Source organism: Ixodes scapularis, unplaced genomic scaffold (genome assembly GCF_016920785.2).
Source record: "Ixodes scapularis isolate PalLabHiFi unplaced genomic scaffold, ASM1692078v2 PGA_scaffold2__306_contigs__length_199485367, whole genome shotgun sequence".
NCBI lineage: Eukaryota > Metazoa > Arthropoda > Arachnida > Ixodida > Ixodidae > Ixodes > Ixodes scapularis.
The window spans coordinates 163,990,895-164,012,326 of NW_024609857.1; the positions used below are offsets into that span (position 1 = coordinate 163,990,895).

At 43.4% G+C, this 21,432-nt stretch overlaps 1 protein-coding gene across 1 annotated transcript in view; it reads right to left on the bottom strand.

Annotated features, from left to right (window-relative positions):
- The window catches only part of LOC8029574 (sodium-coupled monocarboxylate transporter 1), a 127,813-nt gene extending 108,314 nt beyond the window's left edge, over nt 1-19,499 (bottom strand). The window contains exons 1-4 of the mRNA XM_040219960.1: nt 19,161-19,499; nt 18,697-18,765; nt 18,250-18,301; nt 15,229-15,296 (exon numbers count right to left, since the gene is read on the bottom strand). Of these exons, the coding sequence (XP_040075894.1) occupies nt 15,229-15,296; nt 18,250-18,301; nt 18,697-18,765; nt 19,161-19,499 (528 nt within the window). The remainder of the gene's footprint in view (nt 1-15,228; nt 15,297-18,249; nt 18,302-18,696; nt 18,766-19,160) is intronic.
- Nucleotides 19,500-21,432: the final 1,933 nt, after the last annotated feature.

Genomic DNA, 21,432 nt, shown 5'->3' on the forward strand with positions numbered 1-21,432 from the left:
AGGGGTTAGACGTCAGTAGAGCAAACGGGTTTTATCAGCTGCCACCAGTCTAACACCAACAAGGGTGAAGCTTGCAAGTTAATGTTATAATTATAATGCAATTAAATGCAAAGGGGCAAGCGAGCTGGACAATAGTGATGAAAATAATCCCTGGAGAAGGGGAACAAGAGGGACAAGGGAGAAACATAAATCTCCAAAGACAGCTAGGTGACTGGTGAGCGACCGAAAAAATCCGCCTGGTCCGGGTATCGAACCCGGGACCTCTCGATTACAAGTGGAGCGCTCTACCAACTGAGCTAACCAGGGATTAGACGTCAGTAGAGCAAACGGGTTTTATCAGCTGCCACCAGTCTAACACCAACATGGGTGAAGCTTGCAATTTAATGTTATAATTATAATGCAATTAAATGCAAAGGGGCAAGCGAGCTGGACAATAGTGATGAAAATAATCCCTGGAGAAGGGGAACAAGAGGGACAAGGGACAAACATAAATTTCCAAACACAGCTAGGTGACTGGTGAGCGACCGAAAAAATCCGCCTGGTCCGGGTATCGAACCCGGGACCTCTCCATTACAAGTGGAGCGCTCTACCAACTGAGCTAACCAGGGGTTAGACGTCAGTAGAGCAAACGGGTTTTATCAGCTGCCACCAGTCTAACACCAACAAGGGTGAAGCTTGCAATTTAATGTTGTAATTATAATGCAATTAAATGCAAAGGGGCAAGCGAGCCGGACAATAGTGATGTTTTCGGTCGCTCACCAGTCACCTAGCTGTGTTTGGAGATTTATGTTTGTCCCTTGTCCCTCTTGTTCCCCTTCTCCAGGGATTATTTTCATCACTATTGTCCAGCTCGCTTGCCCCTTTGCATTTAATTGCATTATAATTATAACATTAAATTGCAAGCTTCACCCTTGTTGGTGTTAAACTGGTGGCAGCTGATAAAACCCGTTTGCTCTACTGACGTCTAACCCCTGGTTAGCTCAGTTGGTAGAGCGCTCCACTTGTAATGGAGAGGTCCCGGGTTCGATACCCGGACCAGGCGGATTTTTTCGGTCGCTCACCAGTCGCCTAGCTGTGTTTGGAGATTTATGTTTGTCCCTTGTCCCTCTTGTTCCCCTTCTCCAGGGATTATTTTCATAACCAACAGGTCTTTTCTTTGGTACACATAATAAATGAGGAATTAAAATAACAGAGACATGGCAAAAATACACAAACGTTACAAATTGGCAACAAGTACTTTCATTTTCATCGCGAACACCCGAGAGTCGCTAAATATATCCACTTCAGCATTGTTGATGCGGTTAAAAAGCAGTTGGCAGCGTGATAAAGGCGAGAGATCACAGACAGTATTAATGTAAAAAGTACAATGATTTCTAGTGGGTCGGGAGGGAACATATAAATTAACATCACTTAAAAGCGAGCCACAAACAGATACACCGTTTACTAACTTATGAAAAAAGACTAAGCCACGTTCCGCTCTTCTATCGGACAAGTTTGTCAACGAAACGTTTTTAGGAAGAAATTCATAATCAAAATAGAAGCGACGATGAGAGTATCGATCATACACAATGCGTATTAACCTCTTCTGTACATTTTCAATGTTCAATGCCTGAGTTTTATTTAACGCATTCCAAGCTACTGAAGCAAATTCGTCTAGACCTGACTAGGGCACAAAATAACCGAACCAAGGAAGCGGGGTTATTGAAAGTGCTTCGTAATACGAGATATAACACCAAGCATTCTTGTTGCACTGCCAACGACAAGTGACACATGGGCAGTAAACGTTAGAACATTATCAAGGTATACGCCGAGGTCTTTTATAACAGAAAGACGTTTGATAGGCATCCCCTCTAAAACATAATCGCAGTCTATTATGATGTGACGCCGTGAGAAAGATACGACTTTTGTTTTCAATGGATTCAGAGATAAGTTATTCGCTGTACACCAAATAGCAATCTGTGAAACATCATGCTGTAGAGCGTTGCAGTCGATAGAAGAGTGAATATTCATTAAAAGCTTGATGTCATCGGCAAACAACAAAATTTGAGCGTTATTAACATATGACGGCAAGTCGTTGATGAATATCAAAAACAACAAGGGGCCAAGGATGGAGCCTTGAGGGACACCAGATGTGGAAAAGAAGTGGTCGGAATGACTGTTATCTACACGAACTGTGTTCCGTCGAGATGATAAATAACTACGGAACCAGTTACATAGCTCTGGGCAACAACCATATGACGATAATTTGTGTAACAGCAATTCATGGTTTACTTTATCGAAGGCTTTAGACATGTCAAAAAAGATACAATCAACTTGTCCTCTGTTTGTAACAACAGGGGCAGAGTAATTTAAGAAAGAGCAAAGATTTGTTTCAACCAAACGTCCCTTCAAAAAACCATGCTGACAATCTACAAACTTATGCCGAAAACAAAAAAAAAATCCGGGAATACATAACCCGTTCAAAAACTTTAGGAAATCCAGATAGCAAAGATATTGGGCGGTAGTTGCTTTTCACAGAGCTGTCACCTTTTTTTCAAAACTGGTACAACAACCGCTTTTTGTCCAAAGGGAGGGAAAAACACCAGAAATAAGAGAGAGGTTAAAGATGCGCAACAAAATAGGTATAAATAATTTGCTACATGCTTTAGTAATGAAGGATGGAATAGAGTCAGCACCTATAGATAGCTTCGGTTTTAATTTTTTTATTGCTTCCGCAATTTCAACGGCATCTACTCTAATACCAGACAAGAAATCATGGCAGTTGTTTTTTTATTTCTTGCGGCTGGGTGCTCTGCTAACAGGTTGAATAACAACTGCTGAAGTAATCAGCAAAAACATTGGCAACTTCTGTAGGTGAAGATACATAGTTAGCGTTGTTATCTGTGCGCAGACAAAGACCTTGGTTTAAGATGCGTGTGTGTTAATTGGCATAGCGCCAAAAGTTTTTAGGGCACCTGTTTAGGCTACACTCCACTTGTTCAAGGTGCAAGCGTTTGTCCCTAGCGTACAGCTTTTTAACTAGAGCCCTGTAAATGCTAAGCTCAGTATAAAATAGAGACAAACCAGTACGTTTGAAATCTTTGAAAATGGTCTTTTTTTACAAAGGTAGATTTTCAACTCTTTGGAGAACCATTCAAGGTGAATTGAAGGCTTGGAAATGCGCCGTGATACAAATGCATCAATTGCGTTTTTAACTATGGACGAAAACGTCTCGGTCACCAGCTCAACATCATTTATGACAAGAAGTTCACTCGAGTCAAAGTTTTGGAAGTATTTGTACATATTCAGGTAACCGCCTTTATGATAGCAGTACGTAGTGTAGGGATTTGAAACTGGCTTCTTACGAGGAAGAAAGAGCCCAACTGTAAAAAAGTGTGTGAAACAGATTCATTTGTACAATTGGACTCAAAGAAGGAGTTACATAGTCAACAGACACGTTAGATAAAACAAGATCAAGGGTATTTCCAGCGGTGTTCTCAGTTGTTTTCAGTTGATTCAACCCACAAAAGTTCATAAACTCCAACAAGCATGTGGCCTTATAGCGTGTTATCAGGTTGTTGCTCTTTACATAACCAAGTGTCCAGTCTACTCCTGGAAGGTTGAAATCGCCATAAATCTGTACTCTATACTTGCTGAAATCGATATGAATCTTAAGTGCCTCCAGATGCTCAACGAAGACCATTTGATCAAAGAGTGGTGGGAAATAGTAGTTACCAACTAGGATAGTTAAAACCATCACGAGATTTTATTTCTAACCATACACATTCAGAATAGGATTATAAGTCGAAACGACGATGAGAACAAAGAGATGCCTCGGCAGCAATTAAAACACCACCACCAAGTTTTTGACCAGTGGTTTGATAATCTCGGTCCTTTCGATACACTTTGTAATTAGGTGTAAAATAGTTTGAGGTAGGTATCCCATCGCACAGCCATGTTTCTGTAATGCAGACAATATCAAGCTTAGTTGTTATCAAGTTAGACATAAACTCGTCGGCCTTTGTACGAAGGCCCCTCACGTTTTGGTGGAAAACGCTAAGCGTTGACTCCATTATCGGGTGCTACTGTTTCCACGTTATAAACACGCGTACAGTTAAGTCGGCCAAAAAACTGGTGGAAGATGCTACCCTCCGGCCAGACTTCGGGTTTGTTTAGCGCTGCGAAAACTGCCTCGTCACAAGCCAAGTGAAGAGTATGAAGGAAATCTAGTTTTCATCTTTGAACAGACAGGTGTTCGTCCCTCCAGAAAAGGCTCTATCAGAGCTCCAATATCATTCACAGACGTTTCTGGGTCGAGTCTAGATACAAATAACGCCATATGGCGTACGGGCGGTGGCGTAGCATTTACCTTATCAGGTTTAGCGGTGCCCGTCGAAGGTTTCACACGTCGCCGAGACTTGACAGGGACGAAACCGTCATCCACCGTATTCGCTGATTGTAGTCCATTCGAACCAAAGTTCCGCGTTGGGAAATCACGTTCAACAGCACTCACTTCGTCCGGATGTGAAGTCGCTTGGCCAGGGTGCTTTTCTTGACGGAGGGTGGACGAGGGTTGATGTTGCACGTTCTGGGGCAGCCATGCTGACCGAGAAGGGCTGTTGGGTACAGGTGTAGGCGTAGCTGGCGGCAGTCCAGTGACAGTAGCGTATAGCGGCCGGGAAGAGGGAATGAGAGGGATTCTGTCAAAGACGTTCTTGCGGAGTTGCAGAACTTCAGAACGAAGACTTCTGTTCTCAGCGCGGAGGCACTGGAATTCCGCCGTCAGTATGTCCAGTTTGCCGCTCAAAGTTTCCAAGACACGGATGAAACTTGCAGGAAAAAGTAAGTTCTCTTGCGCAGAGGCCGACTCACCGTCCATGACGTTCAAGTTTTCGTTGTTGACGGACGTTGAAGCGCGAGCAGCTTTCGGTGACAAGCTGTAACGCCGAGTGCAGCCAGAGCACATGAAAGTGATTGTCCCGGTTTCCATATACGTGTTGTACTCCACGAGCCCCACGTTGAGGCACTTACAGTGGAATTTTCAGCTGCAGCCTGCCAAACACACAAGGAATTGCTGCTTCGAGTAGAAGCGTGCAGCACAAGAGCCACAAACGACCTTCGGCAGGGCTCTCCGCTAGACACGTCATCCTTCGGCGGCATCATTCGCCAGAATGATGCCGCCGAAGGTTTGAGCTGCTACTGACCCAGTAGACCAGTCTGCTTAAGAGACAGTTTGGTTACTATTTTGATTACTTTGGGTATTATACAGCAAATGTAATAATTATTAGCTATATTGATGATTTGATTACTTTTTCGATTACTTCTAGTAACCTTGGAGTTACTTTATACTTCCCTTCAATCACCGCGGACACCAGAGGGCGGCGTCGGACGAGAAGTCTTTCCAGTGAGCCCTTCTCCTCGTCCGACGGCTGCCTTTGGTGTCCGAGATACTTCCGAGGTAAGCAATCTTTGATGCCGATACTTAAAAAAAAGCAAATATTGAGCCCTTCCACTTCACCTGAAGATGGGGGACCAGCGAGGCTATTTTAACGACGTCTAGGGACGATGCCTAGAGGGCGACGTCTAGGACAATTTCAAGGACGACTTCGTGAATGACCTCAAGGACGACGCCTAGACGACGACGTCTAGCACAACCTCAAGGACGACTTCCTTCTAGGAAGACCTCGGGGAAGACCTTGAGAACGACGTCTAGGATCATCATAATCATAATTCAAATTTAGCTCATGAGAACGCAATTGGTTTGATATTAGCTCAAAGTAATCAAGAGTCATCGAACTGTCAATTAAGCCTAATTAATGTTCGTTGGGTTAATAGTAACTCGAAATAATCAAGAGTAACAGCAATCAAAATTGAGCTTATGACAGATAAATTGGTGGCGCCATAACTCCAAGTACTTAAAAATGTCACCAATATGTTAATTAGGCGGATTTAAAGCCCATGGGGTCAATAGTAAATAAAAAATAATTATGTCAATTATGCTCACAATAAATCAATTGGTTGAAAATTAGCAGAAAATAATCAAGCGTCATTACAATGTCAATTTAGCCGAATTAAGATTAATTGGGACAAAAGTGTAATACAAATTTGAATGGAGCTCTTAAAAGACCAATTGGTTGAATGTGGCCTCAAAGTAATCAGAAGAGTTACCAAATTGTGAAATAGTACAAATCTATTGGGTCAAGGTAACTCAAAGTAACCAGAATAATAATTATAATATACATTAAGCTCATAATAAATTAGTTCGTATGAAGATAAACTCAAAGCAATCAAAAGAGTCATCCCAATGTCATTTCGGTCGAATTTGAGTCCACTGGTTAAAAGTAACTCGAAGTAATCAAGAATAATAATAATGTGAACTGAGTTCATAATAGATCAATTGGAGGTATAATAAGACGAAGTACTCGAAAGAGTAGCCAAAATGTCAATTAGGCCGAATAAAGTCCATTCGGTCAATAGTAACTCAAAGTAATCAAACAAGTAATTGTTATGTCAACTGAGCTAATAATACATAATTTTATTAAATACTAGTCCAAAAAATTAAAACAGTTATAGCGATATCAATGAGGCCGAATTAAAGTCCTTTAGATCGAAAGTAACCCGAAGTAATCAAGACTAATAATAATGTATGATTGCGCTCACAACCGATAAGTTGGCACTATAATTACACTAAGTAAACAAGAGTCACCAAATGTCATTTAGGCCGAATTAAAGTCTATTGAATTGAGAGTAACTCAAAGTAATCAAAAGAGTGATCATAATGTCAATATTCATCACATAAAAATGCAATTCGTTGAAGATTAGCTAAAAGTAATGAAGAGTCATCACAATGACATTTAATTCGAATTTATGGCCAATGGGTCAAAAGTAACTCGAAGTAATCAAAAGAGGAATATTAATGCTGATGGAGTTCATTATAAATCAATTCGAGCAATAATAATACGAAGTAATCAAAATAGTCATCATAAATTGCAATTATAATTATATCATCTGAACTGTAGCAATGTTAGTCGAGTAATAAGAAAAATTAAACAAAACGTCCATTCAGCTCAAATAAATTCGAGCGCGCCACAATAATTCGAGGTTACAAAACAAGTAATCAACATAGCAATTAAGCCTCGTCAATAGTAGGAATAGTAACTGCAAGTAATCACAATAGTGATAAAATGATCAGTTGTCCCCCAAAAAGTCTAATTGTATAAACAATTATTCGAAGTTACAAATGTGCAAGCAAAACACGACCACTGAAGACCCCCCAATAAGTGCACATATATATATATATGGGTGATTTCATCTCAAATCGGGCAGGCTAAAAGGGTCTAATTTTTAATTTTCACGAAAAAAAATATATGTTTCGAGGGCATTTCTCAAATGAAGGATGGCGCAAACTGCATGTTCCCCAGACTTTTTATTCTCGAGTTACGAGCCGTAGAAGCCGCAGTGGCAGAAACTAGTGTTTTTGCCTGCCGTCGCAGGTCGCGTGTTTGACACCCTCTGCTGGCGCTAGTGTTTTTTCTACACTCTTGCAACTTTCTCCCCTCATTTAACAGGTATTATAAAGATACCTTGACGTATTCAAATATTTTTAGGAATTTGATTGTTTTCTAAAATATGTGTAAAACTCGTCACTCCGGTCGCTTTTTGGTCAACTTTGACAGGTCATTACTTTGTCTGTAATTAAGGTAAATTTTCTCTCTTTGGCTCTACAGAAAGCCCAAAGCAAGCCCATCATAGATATAATAATATAATTATGATCTGTCGGCTAGCCGCTCCGCTACCTTCACATAAACGTTGTAAGAAATAACAAATGTTGAAAGTTTGAGGTCGATTTTCTCAAAAACCCCATTTTTGTAAATTTTTATTTTTTAAATTCTTTTAGACGTTTTAGTCAACTACAAAAAAAAAACAGTCAAGAAATGTAATATTTTTGTTGTATGTCCTCTGTTCGAGCCGCAATCGCGTGAAATGTGTGAACATTTGTTATTTTTCACAACGTTTACGTGAAGATAGCGGAGCGGATACTCAGCTGATCAAAATGATATTACTATATCCATACTAGGCATGCTTATAGCTTTCTATTCAGTCCAAGAAATAAAATTTACCTTAAGTACAGACAAAGTAATGACCTGTCAAAGTTGACCAAAAATCAACCTGAGTGACGAGTTTGACATTTTCTTTAGAAAACAATCAAACTGTTAGAAATATTTGAACACGGTAAGGTATTTTCATAGTACCTATTAAACGAGGAGGAAAAGTTAAAATGGTGTAGATAAAACACTAGCGTCAGCAGAGGGTGTCAAACACGCGACCTGCGACGGCAGGCAAAAACACTAGTTTCTGCCACTGCGGCTTCTACGGCTCGTACATCGAGAACAAAAAATCCGGAGAACATGCGGTTTGCGCCCTCCTTCATTTGAAAAATGCCCCCAAAATATATATTTTTTTCGTGAAAATTAAAAATTAGACCCTTTTAGCCTGCCCGATTTGAAATGAAATCACCCATATATATATATATATATATATATATATATATATATATATATATATATATATATATATTATGAATTAAATTGACTGACCCCGGGATTAAAATATGTGGCGCCTGGATCAAATTGGGTGGCACTTGGATTAACTTGGCCGTCGCTTGGATTAAAATGAGCGGGAAAACCTGTAGTTATCGCTTTATGACCCTTTTAGGTGCTACTCCAGACGTCTACTTTTATTTCAAACTAGGACATTCCTCTAATTTTTTTTGTATTAATTGCGCCCATTTGCCTAGTCTCCCCCACAGAAAGCAAATAAAGATCAGACCGATAACATTCAAAACAGCGTCCTGCTCAGAGGCGCTGATAATGACATTCAAGCGCTCATTAGTCCCACTCTAATCGCTTGTTGAATCAGGAACGTTGCAATTCACCGGTTCCCTTTGTCTATCGCAAGAACTGACGGGTGAGACCGGCGCGCTTTGAATAGATAGATAGGCCAATTTACTGTTTAAAAGCAAGCCAGCGTTTGCCCACACCAGATTCGTGCATGCGCATGCGCATGCGCAGACACCAGATTTGCGATCTGCACAAGCGCTCTGACGACAGCCGCTGCACTGCAGCGGCGTGACGTTAGAACCGCGTGTTGGCGTATACGCTAGGGGTCGCCAGGGATCTCTGCACTGGTAGCGACGTCACACGGCAAGATATTTTAGTGAAGAGGGCACATCGGTAGTTTAGCCCCATGTTTTAGTACAACAAAACTTTGTCCAAATCGCGAGCTAAAAAGATACTATTCGGGTAAAACTTGTGAGAATACGAGGCGCTGAAGACAATCAGCCCTCTGTGTTAAGTCCTTATTTCCAACTCTTTTCGTTCACGTTCCGCCCGTTGAAAAGCGCGGTGAAGGGGCCAAAGAACACGCCTGTTCTCGCCACCCCACCGTCCCTACAGTAAACTTCAGGATGCGACATGAGGCCACCAGAGGAGAAGCCAAAAGTGAGGAGGGACATGTCCCCGAGGATGATCAAAACTCAAGAGACACTATTGGACGAAAAGGAACGCTCTCGCCTTTTCGTCTAATGGCGTCTCTTGGTATTGGTCATCGTTAAGGGCGTGTCCCTCCTCACTTCTCTGGCTTCACCTCCGGTAACCTCGTGCCGCCTTCTGAGGCTTCCTACCTCCATGGTCCGTCTCCTGTGGTCAGCGTCGCCATGGCAGCAAAGCGTCTTTTGATCGAGGAACGCGCAAAGACAGCGTCTGAAGCCAGCAACGGGAGACGCCATATTTCGAATGTTGTCTGCTAACTTGAACGCCGCAACGTCGGACGTTGCGGGGTTGTGGAGCCTCGACGCCAAGGTCCAAGGTCGGACGCGCCGTTGTGGAGCCTCGACGCCGAGAGCGGGAGGCGGTCGCCTGGCGAACCCTTGGCGGTTCCGGCGAGGCCTGGTGCATGCTCGGGCCTGATATTATATTAAAGCTTCCCCGAGCGAAGCGAGCGGTGACCGCGCGCAGCGCAGTCTGTTTCGCAACCTGGCTTTAGAAGGGGTCTCCAAACTTTTTTGCTGGGGGGCCGGATAAGGGATCTGTCACTGCCTCCAGGGCCGGAAGATAAAGAAGCAAATGTAAATGAGGAAAATCTAAATCTATTATCATAGGTAAGCAAGTAAGTACAAAATAAGAGTTAAAAAAATCTAAGCTGGATGAATACATATACATGATTTTAAAAATCAATATCTAGCTAATTATGATATTACACAATACAAGGGACCCCAAACAATCGCCAAGCATAAATAAAAGAGAATAGAAACTTGGGCATGTTCACATAGGGGAGAAAGACTAGAGGAAAAATAATAAAGGCAATATTCAAGAGATATGTTAAAGGACACTCAGCACTTCATACATGGAAACACAAGGGGAATTTAAACATCCGTAGTTCCCCAGATATGAAACACAAGACTAAGAATAATGATGTTGGTAATGACAATGTCTGATGAATAATATAATGAGAGTACAGTCAGTGCGATGGCGGTTTCCTCTTGTACTTAATTGACATCTTTTTTTTACACTTCAATGCACGCCGTGGTGCCGTTTTTTTGTGTTTTCTTTTTTTCTTTACGCGCGTTTATTTTTCCTTCAGCAGCAGTGGACTTGCTGGGAGCGGGCCTCGGGCCGGCCTTCATTGGAAGCTAAGTGCCGGTCGGAAGACCTCTGCCGGCCGAATTCAGCCCGCGGGCAGAGGTTTGGGGACCCCTGCTTTAGATCCACTATATAAGCTACGCTTTAGAGTAACGATACTGACCCGGGGCTTAAAATCGTGATGGCCACTTATCTAAAATTGCATCTGAAATTATAGGAAACACTTTTCCTTTCTCCACAAATGTTTAAAAAGCTCGCGACAGAGGAAAGCAATAGTATACGTGAGCCTCCTAGCTCCAAATCTAATGCTGAGATAGTTGCACTTTTGAATCATAACGATCGGTAGTTGCGTCTGCTTTGTACTATGCACCAAGATGGCGGCGCGCACTACAATATCAGGAACAGAGTACTGACACTCTAAGCGTAGCTCATTTAGTGGTTCTACCTAGCTCGGAGCCGAAGCTGGAGTTGCTGCGTTGGAAGCAGACGGAATTCGGAAGATGTCGTGGCTGCAGCCTGGCTTCAGTCGCGGCGTTCGCGTGCGCGTCTACATTCGGTGACGGTAGCAAGGAGACGAGGGCGTAGCGAAATCAGGTGTCTACTCAGGTTCTTTCACCGTGCGTTTGAATGGGCGTAACTTGAACAAAAAGAGTTCGAGATAAGGGCTTAACGCAGATGGCTGATTTTCTCCAGCGCCTAATACTTTTGCGATCCTTAAACGAAAAAAAACACGTCTTTTCGGCTATCTGAGGGCCGGGTTTTTCCCATGAAAAATGGGGCTAAAGTATCAAACTGCCACATTACTTTTATAAAGAATGTGGCTTGCATTTTTTTTTTTTTTATGAATTAAGCGGAACTTTGCCTATGCCAGCAAAAACAGAGGTAAAAGATGAAAGGAAAGCGTGCGGGGACGCCAGAACGTTAAGCTCTTACTGGAGTGATTAGTGGAAAGCTAGTTTCTCCTGTCTCAACTGCACTCGTCAAACGCGTTCTAACGCAAGTGCTAAACTTCTAACGCCGTCGTTTCGCATTCTAGAGCGTTCGACGAGTGCAGCGGAGAAAAAGGCAGCTAGCTTTGCCTCTACCCACTAATCATTGCAGTCTGAGCTCGACGTTCTGGAGTCTCCGTGCGCTCTCTTTCCGCCTCTCCCTCAATGTCTGTCCAGATTTCTTCGGCTGAGTAAAAACTCTACGAAGGACTCCACTCGCCAAACACGACGTCCCGCTTATTGGATACCACTAACAACATAAGTCCTTTTACCTCCAAACGCCATCGCTATGCGGAGCATAGGTTTGTCTGCTCCTTGCACAATGGTTGCGATGATGTCAGAACGCCCAGCTCTTATTGGCTGATTGAAGAAACAAAAGAAAACAGTCGGTAGACCTCAATACATTTAGCATTAGGGTATACCCACTATTCTTCCAATCGAAGTCAATTAAAACTCAGCGTCGTTTTGACGTCACCACAACCCCTGCGCAAGAAGCAGACGACTCGCTCTTCGCACAGTGGATCCATGCAGCGCCGCCTATCGTCACCGTCTGCGCGTCTTGCAGCGTCTCACAATGAGCGTGACCTCAGCACGTGGTGACGCCATGACGGACGCGTCTGCCACTTTTTGCGGATACACTTGTTCAGATGCAGCGTTGTTGACGCTTGGGGCGCGTTGGGGATTCGCTAGACAATGACGTGATGTGCAGTCCTTGTTTTCGGGGTGTGTGGCAAGTTTCGAGCCTCTCTGTCATGGAGGTAGGAAAGCTTCTGGATGCGATATGACGTCACCGGAGGTGAAGCCAGAAGTGTGGAGGGACACGTCCCCAACGATTACTTAAACCACAGCTGTTCTGTTCACCCTCGGGCGCCCGGACAACCGAATGTGACCAAAACTGCTGCGGTTTTGGTCATGCAGTCTGGTGGTTTTTTGCGCAACACAAGGGACAATCACAAGCGAGTAGACACGGACAAGCGCTTTGGGAACGTGCCTCGCCACACTTGTGGCTTCACCTCTGGTGATGTCATGTCACCTCCTGAGGCTTTCCTATCTCCGTGATCTCATTAGTGTCGCTCCGCGTACGTTCAGAGCATTGGCCGACAAGAACGTTGAAGACTAGTTACGGAGCAAAAAGCACGAAGGAAATGAGCCACGCCATGCGTGTGTTAAAGAGACCGCAAAAGGCTTTTTTCAACTTCTTCCATCCTTAGCTTTCCTTTTTCAGCTAGAAGCGAAACAAAACATCCGATGGTCGTGACGTAGTATTTCACCACGTGCGATGACGCCAAGCTTCTAAACTTTTTTTCTTCTTTTTATGTAGAATATAGAATTTGTTTTTCGCGTGTGATCATATTAAGTGACGCCACGACACTCAGCGGTCACGAACGCGAATCGAAATGTTCGTCGACAGATTGAATGTTGACGAGCGCATACGTCCCAGGGTTAATCATGTCGATTAACGCCTGATAAGCGGGTTTCACATGCAGCGATTTCGGCCCTAAAGCGGCGCGATTTCTGCCGTCGCGGCGGCGCTCTGGCCAGCCGCAGCAGCTGAGCGGCACGGTTCTACCAGGTTGGACATTTTTCGCCGCGGCAGAGCGGCAGCTTCCGCGCTGGCCACTTACAGCGAGGCGGGAGGTCACGTGACAGGAAGAGAAACATTGCAGGAAAGCTGGCGCACAGGACGGCGGCGTTTTCACGTTCTTGAAGCAGACGACAAGCAGAGAAAGTACGCAAGCGACTGGTTTACGGTTTCTTTTTTCCGGCGGGTGGAGTTTCTTTGCTTCAGTGGTCACGTCGAAACTGTTCAGCAGAATGAAATCCGCGGCTCTTTTTTACTTTACTTGCTTGAGTACCAACTGTAGGGAGCGCAAGAGACGCTAATTGAAAGCGGCTTGTGCGAGCGCTAGTGAGAAAAACAAAAAAAGAAGAAGAAGAACTGGGCGACATTGACGTGTCTTTTTCAACACAGATTGTCACACCAAGTAAGGCAAAATGTATCCCGCCCAGTTCAATGAACTGCTTTTCAGTGAAGTGTACAAGCGTTGGGTTCTTTGGGACGCGCTCCTCAAAGAATTTGGGAACAGTGGGACCAAAGAGAAACTTTGGGTAGAGGTGACTGAGGCCGTGAAAGTGATCGACAATACCGGTATGAAACCACTGCACTTCTACGGGTTTTAAAGTGTTTACACCGTTTAACCATATGAAGTATTCAGCAAATGTCAAGGGCATTGGTATCGGAACAGAGGGAACAGAAACCATAAAAAAAATAAGACTAACGTTTATTTAGTATTGTAAACGCTTGTTTTTTTATTAAGGTGAAATTAAAGGGGAAACTGAAAACTAAGGCATTAAAAGTGTTAGAAGCCACTGTAATCGACAGTGCGCATCTGCTTGCTGCAAGCAACATTGGCCATCGGAACGGCAGTAAACGCTCCTGTGGAATGAAACCTCGTGATCCGTGACGCAGCGCCGCTAGCAGCAGCGATTTCGGCCGTGGAATCGCTGCATGTGAAACCCGCTATGCTGTGGTGCAGAAGAGGAAAAAAAATCTTTTAGTGAAAGGAACAGACACGGAACGTCTCGAATGTTAAACGGCACGATTAGCTACCACCAGCTCGACTGCGCGCTTACAGTCTTGTCCCAGGGTTGCCCCAGGCTATATTTTCAAATGTACGTACTTAAGAAACAGGCTTTTGGCTTTTTACTTTCAGCAACTAGCTTTTTTTTTTTTACTACTAAACGATGCACGATCGGTAAGATTATAGTCTTAAAATAATCTATCGCATCCCAAGACTGATTTCATGGTCCCTTTCAGCTGTCAGTGACTTTAGGCAGCACAAAGTGTTTTTGTGTGCGCCGATCTTGAAAACTAACGCTGCCGAATGCTTGTCCATTTCCGTGACGTCAGGAAAATTGTACGTCTGTGCTGTTTAACCTATAGTTCGGCCATTTATCTCTGAAAACTCGGGACGGAGCCTGCGTTGGTTATTCCGTTACACCCATCTCGCTAGCACATGTGCACAGCGCGACATTGTTTTTTTTGTGTGTTTTTATGGTGCATTTGAATATAAACAAAACCAATGCACTTTCTACCGTGCTAAGTGATCATCCAAAAAGAAAAAGGAAAGAAAAACGACCAAGTGCAATATTGCAAGGTCAAGCTCACGAAACGTGCAAAGCTAGAAATGCGAGTGTTAAATATATTTTTTTCTACGGGATGGGTAATCTGAACAAGCGATCGCCTGTTGTTCCTGTTTTTAATAAACTTAAACGGCTGTCATAGGAACTGCCAGTGTGACGGAAAGTCCTCCTTCAGGGAAGTAATCCAAGCGTAAAGCACGCTGTCCGTCCTTATTCTGAGTAAAATCTAGGAAACTAGCCGATGTAGTATCACCCGCTGTTAGGGTCGCGCAGTATACGTATAAAGGTGAGCCACGGACGCATTCATTTGAACGAGCCGGGTTGTTGCTTGGGATACAAATTTGTCATGTACATGTCCTCAATATTGGGGAACCAACCTGCATTGTTCAGGAAAGTTAAACAGCACTAGCCTTCAACAGGTTAGTGTGATCTGTTAAGGTGAAAAAAAAAACAACAACAAAGAAACAACAACTTACAATGGCAGTGTAGAAAGTGCACACCAGGCCATTGAACAGAATGGACGACCAGACAGGGATTCCGGTGACTGGAAGATGGTAAAATCATTCCGAACGAAATAAAGACTCCGTTAGAAAGCATCTAGTATGTGTATGCTTTAGGAGTCATTCTTCCGGACCAAAAGATGGCTGAACGAAACGCAATGCTCCGCCTCCTAATGGCGCGGAACCATGCTGACTATATCGGTGCTTGACATATGGGCGTTCTTGTACACTCACATGGACGCCTATTACCTAGCTTGCGGCAACCGCCCTTGGATTGTCGGTCACTTGCCACGTGGTGGCACTTCAGTGGTCTGGTTTTAGTCACCGCAAGAGGGAGATCAATATCTTCTGCGTCTCTTGCGGATCGAGCTAAGGTATCGTCCGTAGACAGTTCGTCTGCCTACGCAAGTGAAGATGGCAATTCGTCGGCTACAAAGCGTCATCCTCAGACGAAAATAAAACAAGGAACCTTTGTACGATCCGAGCGCCGCGATGAAGCGAGACCGGACGCAGGCTGGGATTGTGCTTATATGCAATTTTGTGTTGGAAGCCACCGACAACCGACGCTGCGCTTCCTTTACAAATCTCAAGTTTTACTGTTGCCGTACACAAGCTGACATCGACCGGTGGCTGAAGGCTGGTGAAGGAATACTAAGGACAAGCACAGGGAGGCTCGAGACCTCTCTCCCTATTTATATGCCGGTGAGTTCTCACCGAAACACTGCCCGAGTGTGAACTTTCGAACGGGTCAAAGAATTCTCATTGGTTGATTACGCACAAAGCTCTTGCGCCTCGTCCAATCAGCAGCCCAGAACGTTCTTGCTCTCACCTAGACCGAATTCAGACTCCAGAAGACCCCGCGTTAGCAGGCCACTCTTGTGAATCAGCAGAGGGAGGATTCGTAAATCGCGCGAGCTTTTTCGTCGGTGCCAGCGGCTTCCAACGAAGCGGCGCCCAGGGGCAAGTTCCCGACAATCGCAGCGCAACTGTAGCAAGCGAGAAAATTGGCATCCCTCCGACTATGAAAACACGCACGTGCGCCAAGCGCCGGTCTCGACAGCAGGCGCCGCGGCATCAAAACGCGCAGCAATGCTTATCGTCCACCACGCCCCTGGCCCGGAGACGTGTGTGAACGATTGTAGATTGGGATTTTGAGAAGAAAAAAAAACGTCAAGTTAAAAATTGGATATACTCGTATAGGAACCTCTTTGCGCGTGGCACTAGAATCCGATATCAACGTCCAAAACTGGTGCAAAAAAAAATGCTTCAGCGGACGTCAGAAAATGCGCGATACTCACTAATTAGTTCGATGATTATTTACAAATGACAAATTAAGTTTTTAATCAGTGAATATAGATATATGGTTTCAATTAGAAACTTTCTGAGCGTCCTCGAACCCCATTATAGTAGTAACTTTAAGAAACACTTTAAACAAGTGGGAAGCTAGTAGCACGCTAAAATTACCACTCATGGAGCAGGTACAAGACTGGGGCTCAGTTAACAGACGGAAAAATCACGCGGGCGCCTTATCACAGCCGCTAGGCTTGTACCTGCTCGACGATTGGTAACTTTAGCGCACTACTACGCTTCTCTCGCGCTTAAAGTATTTCTGAAAATTACCGATTTAGTGATGTTCGCGATGACACGCAGCAAGTTTCTAGTTTGAATCATGTCTACCTTCACTAATAAAAAAGTTAATTAGTAATTTTAAATAATCAATGAACTAATTAGTAAGTATCCCACATTTTCTGACGTCCGCTACCACGAGTAAAGCTGTCCAGAGAAAATGATATTTTAGAGCGCAGCTCTTAGGCGCCCGTTTCCGGCTTCAGCGGCGTCGCCGTCGGCGTAACCGCGCGGTGCATTATGGGAAATGTCCCCTAATGCACCGCGGGGGAACCTCGTGACGTCACGTGTGACGTCACAAGCGTCTCGCGCGGTGCATTAGAGGACATTACCTCCGCTGCGCTGTTCTCGCGCAACGCAGCAGAGGCTGGTTGCACTATTTCTCCACGGGGCGTGGTCCCGTCGGTGCCGAGATGCGCTCCGATTGCAAACCGAAACTTAAAAACCCTTCAAATTTGTGAGGTTTTTCAGAAAGCCGTAAAATGCTTCGCGTGCCTTCTATCTTTCTGGAGTTTGCTGATTTAGTGTTTATCGATGATGCTGAACAATTTTCTAGTTGAAACCATGCCCTTAAACATAATATTAAAAAAAGTTAATTACGCAAAATTAATTAACAATCTAATTAGCCCGGACTTTATTAATGTTCTTAAATAAGCCCCTGGCCCAGGACCAAAACGACACAAGCCTTTTTGTTGAGACGCATAGCTTTCGCAATACCGAATTTGTCCACCTTTCTTGAAACACCTGTATATACACAGGGTGTTTCATAGAACTCAGGCCAAATCGCTCCTGCGAAAACTACTTATCGCAACAAAAAAAGGCTTGTGTCGTTTTGGTCCCGGGCCAGGGGCCCATTAAGAAAAATGATTCAAGTCCGGAATAATTAAGTTGTTAATTATTTTTGCGTAATTAATTTTTTAATATTGTGTTTAAGGGCATGGTTTCAATTAGAAAATTGTTCAGCATCGTCGAAAAACAGTAAATCAACAAATTGCAGAACGATAGAAGGCACGCGCAGCATTTTATGGCTTTCTGAAAAAACCGCACAAATTCGCCGGGTTTTTAAGTTTCGGTGCACTATCGAAGCGCATCTCGGCCCGGGCGACCAAACGCCACAAGCCTTTTTTCGTTATGATAACTAGTTTCTGCAGGAGCAATTTGGCCTGCGTTCTCTGAAACACACTGCATATATATATATGTGTGTGTGTGTATCTGGCGGCATACAAAATACTCTAGAACTTTTACAACATGTATGAAACAAAAGCTTCTCCTGCTAATTACACTTTGTTTATTTTAGTAAAGATAAATATGTGTCATAATAATGATAGTGATTTCATTACATAAATTCAGTTTTATAGTTTCCCAACATACCGGATCCGAGGGCAAGGGATGGACCGTAAAGCACAACACCCAGGTACATTAGCTGCAAGATTGGAATGGCAAACAACTCTTGAGATATACAGCACACAGTATCTTTCTTGCTAAATGGGCACAACAGTGAATTTTGAGATGGCCTTTTTATTAATGTAACTACACTATGCATCTTAAAGAGACCATAATTGCAATCATGCACGGCCCTTCTTTGCACTGAACTCGCGACCGAACACCCGGGGTGCTCCTCTAAAAATATATCACGAAAAAAAAAGCGTTTCCATAGAAAAAAAAAAAAAAAAAAATCTGCGCATGATTATAAATCTAGGTTTTCCAGAATGCGTTAATAGAATTTGCATAAAAAAAATCTTAACTTTATTTTAAAGCGTTTTCAACATATTATTGTGAATAATTAAAAATACTTAAATGTTCAAGTTTGGTGCTTACCGTTTCGAGGAGGAACAGAAAAGACGCCAGTTTTCGGACTGCAGTCGACTTAAATCTTCTCTCGAGGTACTATAAGAAGCAGCCAGCAAAGCATTGTGTGCAAGTTATTTCCCATTCAGTTTGCAGATGCATATAAAACATTGATAACAGTTGTAGCAATTAAAAAAAAAAAACTTTAGATACCTCCAAATGAAAAGATACAGCATCCAGATAAGTTGCAATTAACAAATAGGTCGATGGAATAATACTTCTCATCGCATTGCATGATTAGGGTCATTAATACATAAACTTTACCAGTACGCTAATAACTTAGGGAATATGAATTACTCAACTCCAACATAGCGACCTCAAATACGCATTGTGGTTTGACTCCATGGCTCTCAAATTCAACGACTCAAAAGTGTTACACTGAAACTAAATATCGTTATTTTGGCATCTATCAGAAATTGAAGCAAATATCATACCTCATTGATGCTTGTGACATCCATTTCGTAATAGATTGGCAGAAAGGCAAATGTGGCTAGTAGAATTGCAACGCTGGAACTCACAGCTCCCACCCAGAGCGTAGTGCCGTGCACAAACACTTCAGCGGGAAACCCTAAGATGTTGTTAGACGACAAGAAGCTGGCCATCAGAGACAGTGAGACTGGAAGCCAGCCTAGTTGCTTATTAGCCGTGAGAAACGTCCGGTTAGACTGCTCGGCCCGATCGGTCCAGGCAAAGTAGATGCCTATGGCCGAAGACAGCACAAGGAACCCGACCAGAACCAGATAGTCCAACAAACCGAATGAGGACACAGCCATAATTAATGGAGATCCCGGCTATGATAAGCAATCCTCGCACAAGGTCACGGGACTTGGCTAAATCCGCATTTAGGAAAGCACCTCGATTGTTTCTTTCTCTGAAAAAAAAAGTAAATAAATAAAACGAATGTTCAAGAAGTTGTCTCGCCACTATGTGGTTATGTGTTAGCTGCTTCAAGTTGTTGGTTGAATAGCACGTAAACTTAACTCACTATTTCTTGTCACAGGCGATAGGTGCAGATGCTGATTTTGGCGTCCTTGGCAACGCTCGGAACGCACGAAAAGCGGGTACTCGGCTGCTTTTCTGGCACGAGAGAAATGAAAAGCAAATAGACATGAGGGGGGATGTAAGTGATATTTAATCATATTTTTTTACTCTTCAGCATTTTTTAGCGCTTACACAAAGAGAAATGTTGAGACCTTCAGTTCAGGTAATGCGCGTTCCTTCATGTGTGAAGGGATTTGATACCTGATAACGCAGCATCCTGAGAACATGCAGGGCGGTGATACAGCACAAATGGAGATAATTTAAAGTCTTCGTTTCGAGCAAGAGTTTTTTTCCCCCACTTTCTAGAGATTTTTAGAATCTCGCAAGTGAATAAGAAAAGGAATATAATAAAATATGTTTCTAGGATTTGTTCCCTACTTTGGATTAAACGGAATGAACTTCATCGACAACAAATCATCCTAAGCAGACTAAATAAAATGCTAAAGTCGTCAACAAGGATGACATAGTTTCCCAACTTGTTTTAACAATTTCGTTTAGAAAATAATAACTAAGACACCTGTCCATAAATGTTCCCGTTATTAAGCTCGCCTTTTATGTCCAAACAATTTTATGATTTGATCGGTTTTGTGAATTGAATGGTACAATGTCCATTGGTACATTGTACTAGGTCGCCTGCGTAACCTTTTCTGTGTCTCTTGCATACATTTATATTTGCATCAATTTCAGTTTGAAAAACCTTGCATCCCCAGAGTTAACGTCTTCTGTGGGCTCATTCAGGTAATTTTACTCAGGGGGCGTTTCCTGCAAATACTTCCTTTCTTTTGTATGTAGCACAATGGAGGCAGTGCTTACACAATCGTCCTTCTTCTCCTTAATGGCTAGGGAGTCTAGAATTCCCCTTGCGATCTGTTTTTTTATGTCTATTCACGATGGTGATGTTTGAGAAAAAGGGAGCACATTGGCATTGGCGACAATGCGCCGGAAGATGGCCCGCTGCTGCAATTGTGCGCATGGAGGCGGCGTGTTCTCTGGTGCGGTCATTGACAAAGCGCCCAGCTTGTCCGATGTAACATTTTCCACATGACAGCGGGATGTTGTAAACAACAGCGCTTTCACATGACGCGTATTGAGTCCTGAGTGCGGTGCCGCACGTGTTCTTTTCGTTGTCGGCCTTACCGCGAACCTTGCGGCACATGGCATATGCCTTGTTGAGAGCTGAGAAGACGACTTGTATTCTATGTCGGCCAGCGATCTTTTTCCGATGATGCGTAACCTCGTGGATATATGGGAAGACTACTAGAGGTTTAGGAAACTTCTTTTTTGATGGTTGTGCAGTCTCCCTTGGTTTGCGTCGTACTTGCTTGCAGATGTTTTCACAAACAGGTAGGAGGAGTGTGCTCATGTATCTGGAGTCTTGAAGCCTAGATATCTGTGTTTGAAAACTGTGTTCGCGCCTATGGAGCAAGACTTCTGTAGTGCCGAGACAACAGCTGTAGTAGCCAATTCTCGTTTAGCAGTTTTTGAATGTTATTTCAATTTGAATGCTGGCATATCTCACAAGCATGAATAACTAACCTGCTGAGCTTCAGGCAATCACAACGTAAAGATGTGAACGATCTTGGAAATATTTTCAGAAACCTGCATTTAATCTTGCATTCTAACGACTATTTCTTACTGTCGTGGAGACAGAAAACCTACATTATC